Source organism: Oncorhynchus tshawytscha, linkage group LG14 (assembly GCF_018296145.1).
Source record: "Oncorhynchus tshawytscha isolate Ot180627B linkage group LG14, Otsh_v2.0, whole genome shotgun sequence".
NCBI lineage: Eukaryota > Metazoa > Chordata > Actinopteri > Salmoniformes > Salmonidae > Oncorhynchus > Oncorhynchus tshawytscha.
Genome location: NC_056442.1, coordinates 35331547 through 35355710, shown reverse-complemented (window position 1 = coordinate 35355710; position 24164 = coordinate 35331547). Strand labels below are relative to the sequence as shown.

Here is a 24164-nt window from a genome sequence, read left to right as displayed (position 1 = left end):
ACTGTAACAGAATTCCTTTCACGTCTTCCCTGTAGCAGAATTCCTATCACGCCTTCACTGTAACAGAATTCCTATCACGTCATCACTGTAACAGAATTCCTATCACGTCACCACTGTAACAGAATTCCTATCACGTCACCACTGTAACAGAATTCCTATCACGTCATCACTGTAACAGAATTCCTATCATGCCTTCCCTGTAACAGAATTCCTATCACGTCACCACTGTAACAGAATTCCTATCACGCCATCACTGTAACAGAATTCCTATCACGTCATCACTGTAACAGAATTCCTATCACGCCTTCCCTGTAACAGAATTCCTATTACGCCTTCACTGCGATGCCAGTCCGCCCTTTGGAGTCATATGGCTGAAACGAAAGGGATGATGACTATGTACTGACTGCAAGCCCTTTTGAGTCATCCCTGCTACATCAACCCTGTGATATCATGAACTTTGTGTCTGTCCTGTGACGTGTTTCAGAGCCATGACGCCAGCCTTGTCACACCACTCTACTAACGACTGACTGAGCGACCCCACTCTGCCAGCTCTCTGCATTTCAAAAGCACTTATTTTCCTTCCCTCCCTGAGTACTTAATCTGCGGCCACTGATCTGTCTAAACAGGTGCCTGTGAATCGCCTCGGGTGAGGGGTGTGAATATGTTGCCGGTTTGAGTCGTGCCGGGCTTATGAATTCACTGTTGTGTGTAACTGCCTTGGAGAGTGGTGAGATCAGATCAGAGCCAAAAAAACAAGAGCAGCAACCACCTCATTTTATCAAGCTCTCTCCCGTTTCAACACAACCTCCTCAACTACCTCTGCGTCCCCCGATCTCTCTCTTTCAGACCTTCTGTCCCTCCTTCACCCACTCCTCCCTCACACATCGCAGTACTCATTACTCCACAGTGAGAGGCCAATCTGTTGAGTGTGTGGACTGTGGAGAATGTGTGTATTTGTGTCTCAAATATACAAATACACACTAATCCTTTCCTTCTTTCTGTCAGACAGTCATAGAAAACAAAGCAACTGGAGCTTGAAGCACGAGCGGTTGACATTTCACTTAAGCTGCTTTTGGAGTTTTCTATTAAAGACATTTATGACTGTGCCTCGCTGGATAACAGAGCTGGATAACAGAGAGCCTTTCCCTGTGTGTGTGTGTTTGTGTGTGTGCATGCGTGTGTGAGCGTGTGTGTGTGTGTGTGTGCTGTAGACTCACGCATCCACTTCTGCCATCAGGTCCAGCTTGCTGGGGAAAATCTCAGACAGCAGCACTCGAGTGAAGGACTTGCCAAGAGACTCAAGCTTGGATTCCAGGTGCTATGATGGAGAGAGAAAATGAGAGAGAGAGGGAGAGAAATACAAAGAGTGAGGGAGTAATGAGAGTAGGAGGACATAGAGAGGGAGAGGATGGTCACATTAGCTTTGTGCCGAGTCCACACGAAGAACAAGTATGTGTTTGTGCAGGTCTTGGACTCACAAGGGACCAGGCTGTGTTGCCTGCCTATACTACTACAAACACAGACACACAACGACACACACCCCCACTCCTCCCATTCAATAGCTGTTCTGCTGTTCCAGTGGAGGGTCCTTCACAGGTCCTTTAGAGCTCCAAAGTCTAGTGTTTCTTAGTTAGTTAAATAGCTAATAATTAGAATATGGCTAATTAACCCAACTGGCTCTCAATGATGGAGCCCAGCAACACTGGAGAAAACCACCCAATAACATCACTAGATAAAACACATCACCACCCAATAACATCACTAGATAAAACACATCATCACCCAATAACATCACTAGATAAAACACATCACCACCCAATAACATCACTAGATAAAAGTGTTGAGCCAGTTCTGGGACTGAACTTCCTTCTGTGTTGGTGAACGTCTTTGAAGAGGGCCCGCTGGACCAAGAGTGTTACCACAGAGAGTCGAGACACACACAGTGCATTAAAAGGTGAGTGGGAGTTTTTCCCCTCAGAACGTCGACTTCAAAAAGATCCCCTAATGGTTAGTATAGAGAGAGGTAAACCTCTGCAGCCAGCCACACTGTGATTCTCCGTTCCCTAGTGGGTTACTTCTCACCCTTTACTATGACAGCCTGGGTTGTTATCTAATATTATCCAGTCCTGTCCAGACAAAGGCCTATCATACAACTCAACCACTTAATCTACACATTGGCCCAATGAGGGGTAGAACTAGTGGGACAGATACAAATCCAGCTACTATTTAAAAACAACGTTATTTTGGAATAACTTAATCTTAATCTTTTGGAATAACTTAATAACGTTGTTGTGTAGCTGGATTTGTATCTGCCCCACTAGGGAACGGAGAATCACAGTGTGGCTGGCTGCAGAGGTTTACCTCTCTCTATACTAACCATTAGGGGATCTTTTTGAAGTCGACGTTCTGAGGGGAAAAATATCCACTCACCTTTTAATGCACTGTGTGTGTGTCTCGACTCTCTGTGGTAATAGATTATTGTATGTGGATAAGAGGAGAGGTTTTCATACAGGTTTGAAAATTGTGGGGGAAAGGTTTGGTTTTAAAATATAATCTGACAGCAAGAGGAGAGGAGAGATGCCAGAGAACGCTATGATTCTCTCAGTCTCACCCCCCCTCTCGGTCTCTTCCTTCCAGCATACCAATTAGAGAAAAGGATGAGGCGAGGACGTGGAGGAAGAATCCCAAACAAAGTCAAACACAACGCATGAGAGGAAAACAAGAAGCGGGCAGATCAAACGGAGGAGAGAACAAAGAGAAGAGTGTGGAGAGGAGGAAGGAGGAGGGAAGAAGAGGGCTTGAGAGCAGGCTAGAATGGGATCCAATAACCCCCCCATGTAGGACCGATAAAGAACCCCAGGCACACTCGCACAGAACATCCAAATGCCAACTGTTGGAGGGGTGAGGTTTGGCTTGACACTATAGTCTCCACAGCTGCATTTAGCTGCTTGTCTGAGTAACTAAGAGAAGCTGTGCCCCACAAATTGTATTACACATTATTGTATAAGTGAAGGTCTCAGGGTGTGAGGGAGGGGTAGAATCAGGATTAGTGTGAGATCTCCGGGATGCAGGCTCATACCTCCATGACCTTAGGGTTGCCCTGCCGGCCCAGCGTGCCCAGGATCAGGCCCCATCTCTGGGCAGAGCGAGCCTTGTCGATGGCCTGGAGCCGGATGGACCGCATGGCTTCATGGTCATAGTACTCCCTGGAGAATATCTTACTGTACGGGTCATACCTAAACACACACATACACACAGCACAAGAGTGCACAGACATACACACAAAATCACAGGCATTTGCAATCATACACAAACACACAAAACATGCACATTAGTGTGTATTGTTCACAACTGGTATCTACCTCGAGGATAGAAGTGCAAGAAGAGAAAATCCAATCATGAAAATCCATCAAGTATTAAGGCAGTTATATGAGAGAAAAAGAGGCATTTTAGAGAAACAAATCTTTCTCTCTCTACCAGGAGAGCTCAGCTCAGCACATCTTGAGATTATCTTCTTCTTTATTAGGGACCGAGAGGAGGGCAGTAGTGCATACAACAAACACCATCTCATATAAATAGTTTCCCACCAATACAGCTGAGTGGCAATGACACCATAATGACAACCTCCTACAAGGTGAACCACATCACATTAATCCTGTATACAGTCCATTCAGAAAGTATTCAGACCCCTTGATTTCTTTCCACATTTTGTTAAAGCCTTATTCTAAAATTAATGAAATGTTTTTTTCTTCATCAACCGACACACAATACCCCATATTTACAAAGCAAAAACAGGTTTTTAGACATTTTTGCAAATGTATTAAAAATAACAAACTGAAATATCACATATACATAGGTATTCAGACCCTTTACTTTGTTGAAGCACCTTTGGCAGCGATAACAACCTTCTGCCTTCTTGGTTATGACACTACAAGCTTAGAACACCTGTATTTGGGGAGTTTCTTTTCTGCAGATACTCTCAAGCTCGGTCAGGTTGGATGGGGAGCGTCGCTGCACAGCTATTTTAAGGTCTCTCCAGAGATGTTAGATCGGATTCAAGTCCGGGCTCTGGCTGGGCCACTCAAGGACATTCAGAGACTTGTCCCAAAGCCACTCCTGCGTTGTATTGGCTGTGTACTTAGGGTTGTCGCCCCAGTCTGACATCCTGAGCTCTCTGAAGCAGGTTTTTATAAAGTCTCTCTCTGTACTTTGCTCCGTTAATCTTTCCCTCGATCCTGACTAGTCAACGACACAATAGTGGTAGGCCTGATCACCAACAACAATGAAACAGTGGTGCCTGGACAACAACCTCTTTCTCAACAGGATCAAGACAAAGGGGATGATGTGGACTACAGGAAAAGGAGGGCCTAGCACACCCCCATTCCCATTGACGGGGCTGTTACAAGGCAGGTTGAGAGTTTCAAGTTCCTTGGTGTCCACATCACCAACAAACTCTCATGGTCCAAGCACACCAAGACAGTCGTGAAGAGGGCACGACAAAACCTATTCCCCCTCAGGAGACTGAAAAGATTTGGCATGGGTCCTCAGATACTCAGAAAGCTCTACAGCTGCACCATCGAGAGCATTCTGACTGGTTGCATCACCGCCTGGTATGGCAACTGCTCGTCCTCCGACCGCAAGTCACTACAGAGGGTAGCGCCCATGGCCAAGATCATCACCGGGGTCAAGCTCCCTGCCATCCATGACCTCTATACCAGGCGGTGTCAAAGGAAGGCCCTAAAAATTGCCAAAGACTCCAGACACCCTAGTCATAGACTGTTCTCTCTGCTACCACACGCATCCCCCCACCCCCATTTTTACGCTGCTGCTACTCTGTTTATTATCCATGCATAGTCCCTGTACCTCTACCTACATTTACATATTAACTCAATTACCTCGAATAACCTGTGCCCCCGCCCATTGACTCTGTACCGGTACCCCCTGTATATAGCCTCGCTACTGTTATATTATTATATTATTGCACCTTAATTATTTGTTATTTTTCTACTTAATTATCATTTAATTAATTTTTACTTCAGTTTATTTTTGTAAATACTTGAACACTTATTTATCTTAAAACTGCATTGTTGGTTAAGGGCTGGTAAGTAAGCTTTTCACAGTAAGGTCTACTACACCAGTTGTATTCGGCACGTGACAAATAAAATTATAGCTTATTTTAGTTTTGAGTCTCCCAGTCCCGGCCGCTGAAAAACATCCCCACAGCATGATGCTGCCACCACCATGCTTCACCATAGGGATGGTGCCAGCTTTCCTCCAGACTTGGCATTTAGCCTAAATAGTTCAATCTTGGTTTCATCAGACATTAGAATCTTGTTTCTCATGGTCAGAGTCCTTTAGGTGGCTGAGGAGTGGCTTCCGTCTGGCAAAGGCCTGATTTGTGGAGTGCTGCAGAGATGGTTGTCCTTCTGGAAGGTTCTCCAATCTCCAGAGGAACTATAGAGCTCTGGCAGAGTGATCATCAGGTTATTGGTCCCCTCTGACCAAGGCCCTTCACCCTCGATTGTTCAGTTTGGCCGGGCGAGTTGAGTCTCGTAGCAAAGAGTCGGAATACTTACAGTACCAGTCAAAAGTTTGGACACCTACTCATTAAAGGGTTTTTCTTTCATTTTACTAGTTTGGACATTGTAGAATAGCGAAGACATCAAAACTATATATACACATATGGAATCATGTAGTAACCAAAAAAGTGTTAAATAAATCACAATATATTTTAGATTCTTCAAAGGAGCCACCCGTTGTCTTGATGACAGCTTTCTCTCTAAACTAGCTTCACGAGGTAGTCACCTGTAATGTGTTTAAATTAACAGGTGTGCCTTGTTAAAAGTTCATTTGTTGAACTTCTTTCCTTCTTAATGTGTTTTAGCCAATCAGTTGTGACAAGGCAGGTGTGGTATACAGAAGATAGCCCTATTTGGTAAAAGACCAAGTCCATATTATTGCAAGAACAGCTCAAATATGCAAAGAGAAATGTCCATCATTACTTTAAGACATGAAGGTCAGTCAATTCGGAAAATTTAAAGCCCTTTTAAAGTTTCTTCAAGTGCAGTCGCAAAAACTATCAAGCGCTATGATGAAACTGGCTCTCATGAGGACCGCCACAGGAAAGACAGAGACTTACCTCTGCTGCAGAGGATAAGTTCATTAGAGTTAATTGCACCTCAGAATGCAGCCCAAATAAATTGTTCACAGAGTTCAGGTAACAGACACATCTCAACATCAACTGTTCAGAGGAGACAAATTGCTGCAAAGAAACCACTACTAAAGCACACCAATAATAAGAAGAGATTTGCTTGGGCCAAGAAACACGAGCAATGGACATTAGACTGGTGGAAATCTGTCATTTGGTCTGATGAGTCCAAATTTGAGATTTTTGGTTGCAACCGCCATGACTTTGTGAGACGCTGAGTAAGTAAGCGGATGATCTCCGCATGTGTGGTTCCCACCATGAAGCATGGAGGAGGAGGTGTGATGGTGTGGGGGTGATACTGTCATGATTGATTTAGAATTCAAGGCACACTTAACCAGCATGGCTACCACAGCGTTCTGCAGTGATACGCCATCCCATCTGGTTTGCGCTTAGTGGGACTATCATTTGTTTTTCAACAGGACAATGACCCAACACACCTCCATGCTGTGTAAGGGCAATCTGACCAAGAAGGAGAGTAATGGAGTGCTGCATCAGATGACCTGGCCTCCACAATCACCCGACCTCAACCCAATTGAGATGGTTTGGGATGAGTTGGACCGCTGAGTGAAGGAAAATCAAGATGGTTGGAAAAGCATTACTCGTGAAGCTGGTTAAGAGAATACCAAGAGTTTGCAAAGCTGTCATCAAGGCAAAGGGCAGCTACTTTGAAGAACTTAAAATATAAAATATATTTTGATTTGTTTAACACGTTTTTTGGTAATTACGTGATTCCATACGTGTTATTTCATAGAAAATAGTAAAAATTAAGAAAAACACTGGAATGAGTAGGTGTGTCCAAACTTTTGACGGGTACTGTATGTAAATAAGGTGTGCATGTTTTTTTATTTTTTTTATACATTTGCAAAATGTTTTCGCTTTGTTGTTATGGGGTATTGTGTGTAGATTGATGAGGAAAACATTTAATTTGATCAATTTTAGAACAAGGCTGTAACGTAACAAAATTTGGAAAAAGGGAATGTGTCTGAATGCTTTCCAAATGCACTGTAGTACTGACAATAATGACATTCTGCAATCTACTGTAAATGGAACACACAGTGCCTGATTAGCTCTTGAACCCATATGGGTTCAAAATAGCAAATTTGGACACTGAAACGCGGCAGTTCAGGGGAGCAGCGCGGCAGTCCAGGGGAGCTGCGCGGCAGTCCAGGAGAGCTTCGCGTCAGTCTTTGGGCTACCGCTCGCCCGAGCATGCACGCAGCTTAGAGGGAACAGTGCTGATAAGCGTCTGAATTGGAACGCAGTGGCTGCACAGTAACATACAATACATAATGCCAAAGCTCAAGGTCTCCGCTTCACAGCGCAGTATTGGTTTTGACTGACAGCCATTCTGAACTTGAGCACTGCGCACGATAAGAAGCCCCCCCCAATTAGGCAACTTTTGCACATTTTGGTTGTCAGAGAGGGAAATGCTGTAAATAAAGAGGACTCGATGTATTTTGAAAGATGAGACATTGAGGATTATAACAAATGCCGCTTTAATGTCATACAAGTGTAACGGATGTGAAACGGCTAGCTTAGTTAGCGGCGCGCGCTAAATAGCGTTTCAATCGGTGACGTCACTTGCTCTGAGACCTTGAAGTAGTAGTTCCCCTTGCTCTGCAAGGGCCGCGGCTTTTGTGGAGCAATGGGTAACGATGCTTCGTGGGTGATTGTTGATGTGTGCAGAGGGTCCCTGGGTCGTGCCCGGGTATGGGCGAGGGGACGGTCTAAAGTTATACTGTTACACAAGCAAGCCAAACACCTGTTAGTCCAGATGTGCACTTCACATTTCCACATTATAGAACTCATGTAATAATATACAGTGTCATCGTTCATATTCACAATGCTTGGTGTACAGATACAAGATGACATGGCGTCATACCCTGGGTTGTCCTGAACAGAATGAGCCTGTTTGTGGTATTGTAAAGACATTTGACGGGGAACACGCACCTGAATGCACTCGCGACTCTATTCTATGCACAACAAAATGCTTCTCTGAATTGCCTTGTTAAAACCTAACACTGTTAGATCATGTTTTGTAACTTAGCTAGCCATGTTGGCAATAAAACACGCTTTCAAATCATGCCCAACTGACCAGATTGCAATTTATAATGGACCATTTTTGGAATGCGTAAACAGTAATTGTGTAAAGGCAGGGATGCAGGGCTGCGCTCCAAATAAAATGACCAGTCTGCTCGCTCTCGTTCCTCAACAGCACAGCAAGGAGAGCTCAAAATAGTACCTTTTAGTTGACCTTTTAGTTGAAGACTCTTGTTTGAGTCATAAAAGTACATTAAAATGACTTGTGTACACTGGAGTAGTGTGTGGCCACCTGGAGACACCAGTTAGTCCTCTCATTCAAACCCTTGCCATTATTTTGTCTTATGTTGCACCTGCCCCCAATGTTCCATTAATATTCTTATCATGTTACTGAATGTATCCAGACTATTTTCTAATTTCGTTATCAACAAATGTGGCGAAAAGTACAGTAAATGTAAATGCTAATAAAATCAACAGTGTAATGTTTGGATTCAGTCTTGTTCCAGATTCATTGTTTTGTCCTCACCTTTAATCTAATAATTTTCCTATTGATCTCCAAACTTATGCATATGCTTTCCATATTTCTTCTGTAAAACTAATTTCAATTTAGCCCTATAGGCCAACTGGAACCACTGTAAGGAGGTAAAGGGTCATTATGTGTATGCTATTATTTACCTGTAGGCATGTATCTCTGGGTTGGCAATCATGATGGACTCCAGGTGGAACCTGCCATCTCCCAGGTAGCTATAAATACAAACACAACACACACAGAGGCACAGGATGAGAGAGATACAAACACAGTAAGACAGACACACTCCCTGCATACCTGTGGTGGAACAACAATTCTCTCCCTCCCTATCTGTCCTTCCTCTACACCCCCCCACCCCTCTCTCCTGGTGAAACAAAGTGGTCTCAGAGGACCTATGCCTGGGGTTCAGCGGTTCAAGGTGTGACCAGGGGCTGCTGATGTATAGGAACACTGCCGCACACCACCCCTGTGATGACCCCATGTTGTTAATCCACTACTAGGCTTTTCAATTAACCCAGGGGTGTTATTAGTCAGCCCACCGAGACCAGTGATGGGGCAGGGTTCAAGGGGCGCACACACACACACACACACACACGATTATCATCCCAGGGGGTGTTCTGGGAGAAGGCCTGCTATTGGCTGAGTGAGGGGTCCAGGCCTCTGTAACCGTGGCGAGTTCGCAGAGGCCCAAGGGGAGGCGGAGACAATTAGAGGAGTTAATTAGCCAGCGTTTAGGAAAGTGTGTGTTGAACAGGCTGTGGGTGAGCATCCACAGGGACCCCCAGGAGCCACAACTAACCTCCACACAGACAGGCACACATAGACACACACACAAAATAACACACACCCACGCACTAGTGGTGCGCGGGTTAACTCATAACCTGCAGTCCCCACGGTTATATCTGGGTTTAGGGTCATGAAATATTGTGTGGATGAAGAGCGGGTGGGTTGAATAAAGAGAAAGCGATGCATAAAAAAATCCATAAATGTATAATTATTGTGCGATTCACATTTATTGGCTACATTGAGGTTTTTCTTTCATTATTTGTAACTGACATTAGTGTATAAGCCTAATCTTTAGGGCCTAACTGTACGTGCACCAAATACACGGCAATCCCCAAATACACGGCAATCCCCAAATACACGGCAATCCAAAAAAAATACACGGCAATCACCAAATGCTTTTGTGAATTTGGGCAGAAAAAGTTAACGATCCACCGAGGCAAAAAGGACATTGTCAGAGTTGAACTAAATAAGAGAAAAGCTGTAAAATGGAGATTTGAAAATAAAGGGAGGGCCAGAACAGTAGTCTAATGTTTGGGAAACATGCTGCGTGCTGACTACAAATTCAACAGTCACAAGATGGGGACATCAAATACGGAATGTCAAAGGACCTATACTGTTCTGTAATCATCATGAGAGGCCGCAGTGGCTCGCGTTCATCCATACCCACAAATCAGTCAGAGCCGGTCCTAGCCTTTTCCACACATTTGACCGTGGGCTATAGAGAAAATTTTGCAGTTTTAAACTAAGTTTGCTGAAATTCTACAAATTTTGCCATGGGGCAAGATTTTTTCTCTCTCACATAGCCTAATATAATATTAACTCCTGCAGAAAAATAATGCATCAAATGTACATTTTTACTTGGGAACAGGAGTGGTGAAATATGATTTATTTACCATCTGTAAAGGTGCTATCTTTATCAGTATCATAAAAGCTGCATGTATTTCAACCACAAAAAGACATGCATCCAAGGTGATCTGAAATCTTGTCAGAAACATGAAGGGTCGTTTTCACAGCATTTAATTCCCTTCAAATCTATCAAACTGATGTCATTTGGACATTTTGCACAGAAAATCTTAGCCATTTTTTGTTGTTGTGTTATTGCATTTTCTCCCTGGTCTCTAAACGTTTGGCTGCACAAGAGAAGCACAGATAAAATCTAAACTTCATAGACTTCACCTAGATTGAAGCATTCATTCTATAGATGTATGACATTTTCTGGTGAGCAAGGGTTTATTTAGTCTTCTTGGTCAAGATAATCTGCATGTATCTAATTACAGACTAAAATCAACAGACTAACATTTACTAAAAATAGCCTACCAAAATGTTGGCAATTATAAACAAAAACATAGCTTAGGTTTAAAAAAAACACAGGCCTCAGGTTTTCAATTTATCACATAGTCGGGCGGTTGCGGATGGTTTATTAGCAATTGCGGTTGGGTGAACAAACAGCTGACCCGCGCACCACTAACACGCACACACTCAGTCACTGAGACCAGATTGTGTGCGTGGGGATGTGTGTGTGTGAGCGCGTGTGCATCTGTGTCTTTGTGTGTATAGCAGGGTAAAAGCAGGGTAGTTGTGAGCCAAGAAGAAAACGAAAGACGAGTGATGACTATTGTGCCGAGTGCTTGCTTTTCAATAATATACTAGGTCCCTCTATAATCACACTGGCTACAATGAGCCTCCTGCTTTTCAACATCACACCCTGTATGTGTTTCTATGCTTTAAAAGGATAGCGATCTATAGCACTCCTATGAGGGCCTTTGTTATCCTATCATTCATAATGCATTGTCCTTTGTAGGAGAGCTGAGTGTTGCTGTGCTATAATAGTGAACACTGTGCTGTATGTCCTGCATTATGCATCAACACACTCTGATTCTGCTCTTAATATGTCTGCAGACATTAGCAGCAGGGTCTGAGAGAGGAGAGCTATGAGTCAGGATTAGATCTGAGGGCATCTGCTACTAAAGCTATTCTTACAGCTGCTCTGTTCTAAAGCCTTCAGCCATTTTAACATACTTCTCTTAATTACTGAAATCATATAGATTCTATAATGTATTAAAGACATAGGGCATCTCAGAGACTAATATACCATCCCACAATGTCCCAGCTACACTCAACTGAAGTCATTTCAACTGCTACATAATAGATATCGCAGCAATAGGTCCCTTCCGACGCACTTTTACAAATAAATGTTTGAACACAATAGGAGACAAGCATTTAGGTGACTTATGAGAGACAGTATTGGAGGCTGAGAGATATTTCAAACTATTCATAAATGTCAAATCTGGTATATGCAAACTAAAATGAAGTGAAATGTAATCCATGGAGCATGATACTTCAACAGCCCTTATTTCTATGCTTTATTACTGACTATTATATATTGTTGACACCTCCTGCTGGTTTCCCGTTTCCAGGGTCTGTACTGTTCTGTACTCAGGTATGAGCTGGTTGTATGCTGCCCCTCAGAGCACTGACATGAGGAGAGAGTGAGATGGAGAGGGGCGCTCGAGAAGGGGAGAGGTGGAGAGAGGGGGAGAAAAGCGGGGAGGGAGAAGGAGAGAGAAAGGGTGAGAGACTCCGGGAGCTAATTCTCAGTCAAGATAATCAATTATTTCTCCCATCTCACCCCCACCCGCCCCTACACACACATCAAAGGCACTCCACTTTAGATTAATGGGCAAAGTGCAAACACACCCTTGACACACACACACACACACGGCTTTGCTCTCCCGTGCGACCAGGCTGTTTCCTATAATGGCTGTCTCTCCTCTACTTATCTGGCCAATCTAATCACATACACTGGGAAGGGTGTGTGGGTATCATAACATAAGTACAGCATGGCTATTATTAGGAACCCACTATGTCTTAAAATGCATAGGATTGTGTCTATGATAATACACCGGGGTCATTTTCTATGTGTACTCACTGTCGCCTGATCCTGTTAGCGTGTATGAGCAGGGCTGGGAAGTAACGGATTATTACATGTAACCGATTACAAAAAACGGTAATCTGTTACGTTACCAACAAACATATTGTAATCTGATTACAGATACTTTTGAAAAAGTAACTGATTTATTCTAGGACTACTTTTAAATTCAGAAAGGCTGTTTGCAGGAAAAAAATGTACACCTGTTTTCTCAATGATAATCAATCAGCATTTGAAATTCGCCTGAGCGAGTCTGACCGCAAGTCAGAGACAACTATGATGACACACCTTAATGTGTTTGATGGATCGCGGGGAAAGAGCAGGAATAAGCTTCTGTAGGTTTCAGTCCAAGCGGTGTCTTCCAATGGTGCGACTTCTGTCGGCATCCAAAGATTATCCATCTTTAATAAACGCTTGGCGGTAAGGACGACAGCAGTGGTGTAGCCTACAGGCGATGCAGATATCACTTATTGTTGATAGGCTATCTACATAAAGCATTGATGTGAATCACACTGCTGCTCTTTCATTTAGCTATTTGCGCCTTAAGGATTGTGGTGGTTATGGATGTATGTGTAATTTAACAAGTTTAAAATGCCTGTTAATCATTGTTTTTGCAACCAGTGGGCAGCCGGTGAAAAACGTGCTCTTGCAACAGCTGCAAAGTGCAGATCCCAGCCTTTGGAATAAATGTTTGAGGGAGTTCCTCCCCTTTAAACTTCTCTGTGGTATTGTGCTCCATACTGTCAAAAACGTGTTAATATTAAGAAGACCATGGGTGGGGCTTTTATTGCTCAATCTAATTCACGCTGATTAACAACAACAACAAATCCATAGGCTTAATGGACACATGCTTAAACTCACACACTTTTGTGATAGACTTAAACAGCTGCAAATTATCTAGATATTAAAGTGTCACAAACAAAAACAAACTATAGGCCTATACTAAATGCAGAATATGGCATACATTTTTCACATGCCAATAGCACTTTTCAGTGGAGCTCAAAGCATGCCATTCATGAGAGCTGCATTTATTTTTCAAGTCGAAGCAATGAGCCCAATCAGTCCTCCATGACAACAAAATCATAAACAACAGAGAAAGCTAATATTTCTGGGTTATTCTGGCTTGCAAGCCTCCCCCTTTTTCCTCCAAACATAACAATGGCCAAATAGTTCTATTTATGTTTCATCAGACCAGAGGACATTTCTCCAAATAGTACGATCTTTATCCCCATGTGCAGTTACAAACTGTAGTCTGGCTTTTTTATGGCGGTGGCTTCTTCCTTGCTGAGCGGCCTTTCAGGTTACGTCGATATAGGACTCGTTTTACTGTGGATATAGATACTTTGTACCCGTTTCCTCCAGCATCTTCACAAGGTCCTTTGCTGTTGTTCTGGGATTGATTTGCACTTTTCGCACCAAAATACGTTCAAAAGGAAATAAAAAACTATTTTACAGATGACATTTGCATTGTAACATTGTCGTTATTCTACTAAATTTGAATAATTTTTGAGTGACAATTAAAAGAACATACATTCAGCATGACAATCATGTGAGCATTATAATAGTATACACAAACTAAAAGTCGTGAAATGTGCTCATAGCTTGACAGCAATAATATATTTAGACTACTTCGCGATTGTCTGGGCTTGCTACTAGTAGTAGCCACTAGCCAGCCAGCAGCCCAGGGTGGAGCATTGCACTCTGGGAAGGAAAATGCATTCTGGGAATTGTAGTAAAAATCCATGCTGTGTAAAATCCATTGTATTTCTATGGTGTTTAGACTGATGTAGAAGCTTCAGAAATTAGCTTTAAAGTCTTTTTGTGTAATTTTGGAACTAAACTATTTAATACATTAAATTATTTAGCTGTAATGAATCATAGGTAATGAATGTCATGTGACCTGATATTATGGCCATAGATGAGCAAATTACCCTGATATTGTATGTATCAAATTACATTGTAAAACAGTTTCGATGTAATTTTGGCTGCTCCGAGTCACCGATATGTTTCGCATAAGGAAAATTGAGAGGTATTTTTCTGTTATTTATTATGGTGTTGTATTTTTGAAAGACATTGAATATAGAACAGAAGATATTCTTTGTGTTATTTTATTTGTTCGATCAGTTATCAACACAAAGCCCAGCGGTTATTCAGTGACTTCAGAAATAATTAAAAAACGTTTTGCAATGGAATCGTTTTGATATCGAGTATCGTTACGGTATCGAGCGATACAAAACCTGGCATCGAAAGTCAAACATTTGGTACCGTGGCAACACTAACACATAGATGACAGAGAGTCAGGGACCGAGGATGGGGAAGGTTGCTTTAACAATGTCTGGGGAAGTGTTGGGTAGGAAGGTAATATATAACAGAAACTGTGTAATGCAGTTCTGGCAAACTGTGTAACATAGGTCTGACAGACTGACTGTGTAACATAGGTCTGACAGACTGACTGTGTAACATAGGTCTGACAGACTGACTGTGTAACATAGGTCTGACAGACTGACTGTGTAACATAGGTCTGACAGACTGACTGTGTAACATAGGTCTGACAGACTGACTGTGTAACATAGGTCTGACAGACTGACTGTGTAACATAGGTCTGACAGACTGACTGTGTAACATAGGTCTGACAGACTGATTGTGTGTAATATAGGTCTGACAAACTGTGTAACATAAGTCTGACAGACTGACTGTGTGTAATACAGGTCTGACAGACTGTGACTGTGTGTAATACAGGTCTGACAGACTGTGACTGTGTGTAATACAGGTCTGACAGACTGTGACTGTGTAATACAGGTCTGACAGACTGTGACTGTGTGTAATACAGGTCTGACAGACTGTGACTGTGTGTAATACAGGTCTGACAGACTGTGACTGTGTAATACAGGTCTGACAGACTGTGACTGTGTGTAATACAGGTCTGACAGTCTGTGACTGTGTAATATAGGTCTGACAGACTGTGACTGTGTGTAATACAGGTCTGACAGACTGTGACTGTGTAATATAGGTCTGACAGACTGTGACTGTGTAATATAGGCCTGACAGACTGTGTAATACAGGTCTGACAGACTGACTGTGTGTAATACAGGTCTGACAGACTGTGACTGTATAATATAGGTCTGACAGACTGTGTAATATAGGTCTGACAGACTGTGACTGTGTGTAATACAGGTCTGACAGACTGTGACTGTGTAATATAGGTCTGACAGACTGTGACTGTGTGTAATACAGGTCTGACAGACTGTGACTGTGTAATATAGGTCTGTCAGACTGTGTAATACAGGTCTGACAGAGGCTGAGAGTGGGATGGGTTTATAATAATAAAGTCTGAGTCACTCACATGATGGCGTTGAGGTTTCGGTCGAGGCGGGGGGAGGTGCATCCCAGGATCTCTCCAGGGGACAGGGGTCGACACTGGGGAACCACCACATCATACTCTGGCCTCAGAGCTGCACTCACCGCCTGGGGGGGTGGTGGTGGGGGGACAAAAAAACAATGATAGATGTAAAATAACACCTACATCTTCTCTGTTCACACAAAGTGAGAGGCTGAGAGCGAGTGCCAACAATTTAGGCAAGAAAGAAGAAGCAGCATGCTCGGAGGCGGAGGAATAATTTGTGTTCTTTTAAGTTGGAGGTAAACAGGGAATATGGAGGCTGACCTGACAACCCCCCACTCCATCTTGTATGAACTACACACACCGTGAGCAAGAGGCGCACACACTCACACACACCCAAACCGCCCCCAACACACAACAAAAACATGACACACACATCAGCACGTCAGCGTGTATAAATAACACTGGTTACATTAGCAGGGGCCTGAACTAGCGTTGGTCATGCACTGACAGAGGGAAGCAGCAGAGAGGAGACGGAGGCGGAAGCTAGCTCTACTGTGATCTATAACTGCTTATGTAAAAGCCTGAGATGAGCAGTAGAGTTCACTCACTCCTCCTTTTAAGTCCAAAATAACTGCAGCTGGGTGTTCAAACCCACACTTGAACTGAACTTTAAGAGACAGGCAGGAGGCTGGCTCACGCAGGTGCAGAGCTTCTCTATATACAGTTGAAGTCGGAAGTTTACATACACTTAGGTTGGAGTCATAAAAACTATTTTTTTTAACCACTCCACAAATGTCTTGTTAACAAACTATAGTTTTGGCAAGTCGGTTAGGACATCTACTTTGTGCAGGACACAAGTCACTTTACCAACAATAGTTTACAGACAGATTATTTCACTTATAATTCACTGTATCACAATTCAAGTGGGTCAGAAGTTTACATACACTAAGTTGACTGTGCCTTTAAACAGCTTGGTTTTAGAAGCTTCATATAGGCTAATTGACATCATTTGAGTCAATTGGAGGTGTACCTGTGGATGTATTTCAAGGCCTACTTTCAAACTCAGTGCCTCTTTGCTTGACATCATGTGAAAATCTAAATAAATCAGTCAAGACCTCAGAATATTGTTTTGTAGACCTCCACAAGTCTGGTTCATCCTTGGGAGCAATTTCCAAACGCCTGAACCATGTTCATCTGTAAAACACAATAGTACGCAAGTATAAACACCATGGGACCACGCAGCCGTCATACCGCTCAGGAAGGAGACGCGTTCTGTCTCCTAGAGATGAATCTACTTTGGTGCGAAAAGTGCAAATCAATCCCAGAACAACAGCAAAGGACCTTGTGAAGATGCTGGAGAAAACAGGTACAAAAGTATCTATATCCACAGTAAAACGAGACCTATATCGACACAACCTGAAAGACCGCTCAGCAAGGTAGAAGCCACTGCTCCAAAACCGCCATAAAAAAGCCTGACTAAGGTTTGCAACTGCACATGGGGACAAATATGGTACTGTTTGGAGAAATGTCCTCTGGTCTGATGAAACGAAAGTAGAACTGTTTGCCCATAATGACCATTGTTATGTTTGGAGGAAAAAGGGGGAGGCTTGCAAGCCGAAGAACACCATCCCATACCATCCCATGAAGCATGGGGGTGTCAGCATCATGTTGTGGGGGTGCTTTGCTGCAGGAGGGACTGGTTAATTTCACAAAATAGATGGCATCATGAGGTGGGAAAATTATGGTATAGTGAAGCAACATCTCAAGACTTCAGTCAGGAAGTTAAAGTTTGGTCGCAAATGGGTCTTCTAATGGACAATGACCCCAAGCATACTTCCAAAGTTGTGGCAAAATGGCTTAAGGACAACAAAGTCAAGGTATTGGAGTGGCCATCACAAAATCCTGACCTCAATCCTATAGAAGATTTGTGGGCAGAACTGAAAAAGCATGTGTGAGCAAAGAGGCCTACAAACCTGACTCAATTACACCAGCTCTGTCAGGAGGAATAAAGTTAAACAATTGAAAGGCAATGCTACCGAATACTAATTGAGTGTATGTAAACTTCTGACCCACTGGGAATGTGATGAAAGAAATAAAAGCTGAAATAAATAATTTTCTCTACTATTATTCTGACATTTCACATTCTTAAAATAAATTGGTGATCCTAACTGACCTAAGACAGGGAATTTTTACAAGGATTAAATGTCAGGAATTGTGAAAAACTGAGTTTAAATGTATTTGGCTAAGGTGGATGTAAACTCTAGACTTAAACTGTTGACAGAAATCATGTTATGCTTATATACATGTACACATAGAGACACAAACAGACCCCACACACAAAGAGGCACGTACAAATGCACGTGCACACACACACACACACACCTGCAGTGCAGCCACAAACTGGATAGTGCTGACAAGTGCCAGAGAGTGTCCAGGGGGGAAGTTGAACTTGACCGTGTCCAGAAAGTGTGCATTGTCCATCTGGATATCAACAAACACGTACAGCATCTTAATGCCTGCTGTGGAGTCTATAGGGACTGCAGGGAGACAGACAGGGTTAGGATTAATTATTGAATATGTTATGTTAGTTTTATACCATGGACATGGAGTACTCGTCATATAGCTAGCATTAAACTACAGTCACACACTGCACACACCCACTTTTGCAATAGAGCTGAAACCCTTTCCATGTGAATGAGCCGGCACACACACACGATGTTGGGCGCTGATGCAAATACCTCAGTTATTTTAGGAAGGAGAGGGACACATGCAATTACTATGAATTTCACAGGCCATTTACGCCGGGCCCGCCTGGGCTTAGGAAAGCCAGAGACTTAGGGACAGGGGGGAGCGGGATGGAGGAGGTGGGAGAGAGGGCCGGGGGAGATGGGGGGCAAAGGGCACGGATAAAGAGAGTAGCACCATCTTTGGTTTTGATCATGGTAATTACAGTTCTTCGTGTTACATGCAATTTACATTTACAAATCTTGAGCAAAGGACATTTATGCTGTGATTAAGTAAATGGGCCATTGTCATTTAAACGCTGAAACATTTGTAATGTAGCTCATTTGATGCCGCAGACGTATGAATAAGAGATAAAAGCGGAGAAGGTGCGACAGGGAGAGAGGGATGGAAGATCACAACCCTTTACTAGTAGATAGTTTGTGGTTTGATAGATAGAAGCAGAAATTAAGAGGAGGTGGGGGACAACACCAAAACAGCTGCATATCACAATATTATTTTGGACAATATTATATCGATACTTTGACTCCAAATACCGAAATGTAAAAAAAAAAATTAAATACAAAAATAAATAAAACAATTCTAAAAAAATAATAATAATACATTTGCTAGGTTGCGCTAATTGTCTGGACCTGTGCCAAAACGCTGGTACAATTCATCCTATAGCTTGTCCTCCATCTTATTTGAAATAGTGAGCCAACATGTTTAGCACTTTGATTTCCATGGGTGATAAAAACACATTTTCTCATGGTCTCTCGCCTCTCTGCAGCAGACATACACTGAGTATACCAAACATTAGGACAGTTAGTTACACCCCCCTTTGCCCTCAGAACAGCCTCAATTCATCGGGGCATGGACTCAACAAGGTGTCGAAAGCGCTCCACAGGGATGCAGGCCCATGTCGACTCCAATGTTTCCTACAATTGTGTTAAGTTGGCTGGATGTCCTTTAGGTGGTGGACCATTCTTGATGCACATGGGAAACTGTTGAGCGTGAAAACCCCAGCAGCACTGCAGTTCTTGACACAAACCAGTGCTCCTGGAACCTACTACCATACCCCCTTCAAAGGCACTTACATTTTTTGTCTTGCCTATTCACCCTCTGAATGACACACATACACAATCCATGTCTCAATTGTCTCATGGCTTAAAAATCCTTATTTAACCTGTCTCCTCCCCTTCATCTACACTGATTGCAGGGGAATGAACAAGTGACATCAATAAGGGATCATAACTTTCACCTGAATTCACCTGGTCAGTCTGTCATGGAAAGAGCAGGTGTTCTTAATGTTTTGTACACTCAGTGTAGAGTGAGCAATATGTTTGGAACATCACATCGTAATCAAATCTAACCGCAATTAATCTAATCGTGAGAATCACAATACATATCGGCACCTAAGTATCGTGATAATAACGTATCGTGAGGTCCCTGGTTATTTCCAGTCCTACTAGCTATAGAAGTGGGCTGGAAGAAAACACATTGTCATTCAATTTTGGGTGGGATAGGGAGAGGTAATGTACTGTATATATTAAAATACAGGGGTAACGGGAGAAAGAGAACGAGAGGATTTGGAATTGTCAATTACCAGGCACCAGGAGTGATAAATGGGTAGCAGTATCAGGAAGGAAGGACAGAGAGAGATGGATAGTAAGAAACAGGTCTAGGTGGGAGACAGAGAGAAGTTACAAAGACCAGGTCATTGGAATGGGGAGATGTTGTGGAACTGGGGACAGACAAGGAGTAAAGACTCCACTTGCCCAGCTAGGCAGGCAGACAGACAAACATGTAGGCAGACAGACAGGCAGGGAGACAGACAGACAGCAGGCAGGGAGGAGACAGACAGACAGACAGCAGTCAGGCATGTAGACAGAGAGACAGCGGGCAGAAAGGGAGACAGCGGGCAGACAAGACAGACAGACAAGAGGGAGAGGGAATACCAGCCAGCTGGGGTGAGGAGATGGGCTGTGGCGGTGATAAGTGACTAAGGGAACACTGAATGAAGTCCCCACGTCTCCAAGCAAAGCAGACAGACATAGAGAGACATAGGCATACAGCTGCAGCATGTTTACAGGTGCTCCCAACAACAAAGGGCACAGCAGTGGGATCGATCCATTCTCTGATCACATTAGCACGGCTTTCTGAGAGCACCTAGTCACTGCAATTAAAGCCACTGCCAATGAGACAGCCCCAACTCACTCATTTCCTCCTCCTTTCTCTTTAACACATTCTCCATTTCTATTACTCACCCCCATACACTCCTTCAAATCACTCACTCACTTATTTTCTCACTCATACAAACACTCAATAAGACATGAGAACATGCCACACATATACACACACACCAATACATGCACACGCAGACACACACAAAGCCACAGCAGGTGGGACAGAGAGAAAAAAGTCTGAATGAAAGATGACCGGTAACAATAGGAAAAAAATGAAAAATAGATGGAGAGAGAGATAGGAGGGAGACAGCATTTTCATGTGTCAGTCAAGGAGGGCAGAGTGTCTTTCATCTCCTGCAGGTGACTGACACCTTTAGTTGTGTTGGTGATGAAGCCTCAGCACTTCCACTTCATGTGATGCTGACTGCTGTCAGTCAACCACAGCTATAGAGACCTCCTCCACTCCTCACAGAGCAGAGAGAACGCAGACCGTCCGCCAAGGTTGGGTCAATTCCATTTCAATTCAGTCATTTCAGGGAGGACTGCAAAATACTCATTGATAATGATTGGCCGTTTAGATTCTTGGAATTTGAATTTCAACCATAGTGTTTCAAGTACAGGTTCATTTGTTCCCTTCACATGACATGTGAATTATATGATTAATACATACAGTGCCTTCAGAAAGTATTCATATCCCTTGACTTATTTCACATTTTCTCACCCATCTACACACAATACACCATAATGACAAAGGGAAAACAGTTTTTTTTAAATGCGTCCTCTAAATACCCTGTTTTAAATGAAGATATGGATTTCTCCCCCTTCCTGTAGGGTCGTGATAAGTCCATTTGCTGTCATCTAGTGGAATTTTTGCTTAATTGCCCTCAGCTATGGTTAGACTGTTGTTGTTCATGTTTTGCTGTGTTCTAGCGTACTATGGAATATATTGCTTTCTTATTTTTGATACTTCTCCCAGTCATATCTAAGGTTAGAACTACCTTTCAGTCTTCTGATACTTCTAGCTTGGAGTTGTATTTTTATGATAAATTAGCTACATTATTTCACTTTTTAATGTGTATAGTATTGCTTACTAGGTGTGTCCAATCAATTTTGTAACCACTCCCTCTTTAAATTAGGGCTAATTGGAAAAGCTGTTCAAAAGAGGACATTGTATTATTTTTTTGTACTCCCTGACGAAGGCCATGCAGCCAAAACTCATCGGATTTTTAGAACTGTTTCTATTGAACATGCCATACTAATAAAGGTATTGTAATTAATTATATGAAGAGTGCCTTAGTCCTCCTTTCTTTTCTTTTTGATGCATTTAAAAAAAAATGTTTGCAAATGTATTGAAAATGAAAAACATTAATAATTCATTTACATAGCTTATCACACCCGATACCTGTTAGACATGTTAGAATCACCTTCTGCAGCGATTACAGCCGGAAGTCTTTCTGGGTAAGTCTCGAAGAGCTTTGCATTGTACAATATTGGCACATTCATCTGTTTATTATTTTTTATTCTTCGAGCTCTGTCAAGTTGGTTGTTGATCATTGCTAGAAAGTCATTTTTAAGCCTTGCCATACATTTTCAAGCCAATTTAAGTCAAAACTGTAACTAGGCAACTCAGGAACATTCAATGTCGTCTTGGTAAGCAACTCCAGTGTATATTTGGCCTTGTGTTTTAGGTTATTGTCCTGCTGAAAGGTGAATTCATCTCCCGGTGTCTGGGAGAAAGCAGACTGAACCCAGTTTTCCTCCAGGAATTTGCCTGTGCTTAGCGCTATTCCGTGTATTTTAATCCCCCCAAAACTCCCAAGTTCTTGACATTTATAAGCATACCCATAACAGGATGCAGCCATTATCATATTGAAAATATGAAGTGTGGTACCCAGTGATGTGTTGTGTTCACCCCAAACATTATGCTTTGCATTCAGGTCATTAAGTCCATTTCTTTGCCACATTTTTTGCAGTTTTACTTTAGTGCCTTATCGCAAACCGGATTCATGTTTTGGAACATTTGTATTCTGTACAGACCTTCTTTTCACCCTGTCATTTAGGTCAGTATTGTGGAGTAACTACAATGTTGTTGATCCATCCTCAGTTTTCTCCTATCACAGCCATTCAACTCTGTAACTGTTTTAAGGTCACCATTGGCCTCATGGTAAAACCCCTGAGCGGTTTCTTTCTTCTCCAGCAACTGAGTTAGGAAGGACGCCTGTATCTTTGTAGTGACTGGATGTATTGATATATCCTCCAAAGTGTAATGAATAACTTCACCATAAAATTAATATTCAATGTCTGCTTTATTACCCATCTACCTATAGGTGCCCTTCATTGCGAGGCATTGGAAAACATCCCTGATCTTTGTGTTTGAATCTGTGTTTGAAATTCACTGCACGATTGAGGGAACTTACAGATAATTGTACGTGTGGAATTTAGAGATGAGGTAGTCATTCAAAAATCATGTTAAACACTATTATTGCACACAGAGTGAGTCCATGCAACTTATTATGTGACTTGTTAAGCACATTATTACCACTGAACTTATTTAGGCTTGCCTTAGCAGAGGGGTTGAGTACTTAGACTCATGACATTTCAGCTTTCATTTTTAATTAATTAGATATAAAAAATGTAAAACATAATTCCACTTTGACATTATGGGGTATTGTGTGTAGGCCAGTGACACACAATCTCAATTTAATACATTTGAATTCAGGCTGTAACACAACAAAATGTGGAATAAGTCAAGGGGTGAGAATATTTTCTAAAGGAACTGTTCATCATTCTAATGACTTGATATGGTATTGACCCAAGTCCTGATGCCTACCAACTTCATAAAGAATTTCATTGTTTTAATACAGCATTTGGACTATAGTGATGAGGGGGAAAAATTCAATACAGTTACATATCGGGATATTACTTTTGACGATATACAGTATCGTTTTGACAATGTCGCCATATTATTTTTGCGCAAGTTGACTGTACCTGCACCAAAACTTCAGTATGCTTCCTTCATAGCTTGTTCTCCATCTTATTAAATAGGGAGCCAATTGTGACTCGTTTCAATTGTGACTCGTTTTTTGAATAAAAATTATTTTTGATGTTGTTGCAGAAATGCCTTCTGGAACATGTGGACTTAAATGTGCCTTAATAACAAATGTGTATGCCATCTGTAAATACAAATAAAATTGTTAAATTATCAGCCTAGTTGGTTTAGCCATGATTGGCTGAGAAAATGAGTGGGACGGACATGCCGAGAGATGAGTTCGGATTGGTCTGCCACGCTTCTGTCTATTTGAGATGGTCAGTATGTGTAGGTAATTCTGTCTAAAGCAGCTATTAAAAACTATATATATTGTGTAGTAGAACTGCATTAATAAGTGTTGCTCTCCACTTTCTGGACGACCGCATTTTGAAAT

At 42.3% G+C, this 24164-nt stretch overlaps 1 protein-coding gene across 8 annotated transcripts in view; it reads right to left on the bottom strand.

The window, feature by feature from the left end:
• The window catches only part of LOC112267114 (2-(3-amino-3-carboxypropyl)histidine synthase subunit 1), a 100792-nt gene that overhangs the window by 20487 nt on the left and 56141 nt on the right, over window positions 1–24164 (bottom strand). For all 8 annotated transcript variants that reach the window (XM_042297418.1, XM_042297423.1, XM_042297422.1 and 5 more), the window contains 5 exons: window positions 18218–18372; window positions 15836–15957; window positions 8924–8992; window positions 3080–3236; window positions 1218–1318 (listed from right to left, as the gene is read on the bottom strand). In XM_042297418.1, the coding sequence (XP_042153352.1) occupies window positions 1218–1318; window positions 3080–3236; window positions 8924–8992; window positions 15836–15957; window positions 18218–18372 (604 nt within the window). The remainder of the gene's footprint in view (window positions 1–1217; window positions 1319–3079; window positions 3237–8923; window positions 8993–15835; window positions 15958–18217; window positions 18373–24164) is intronic.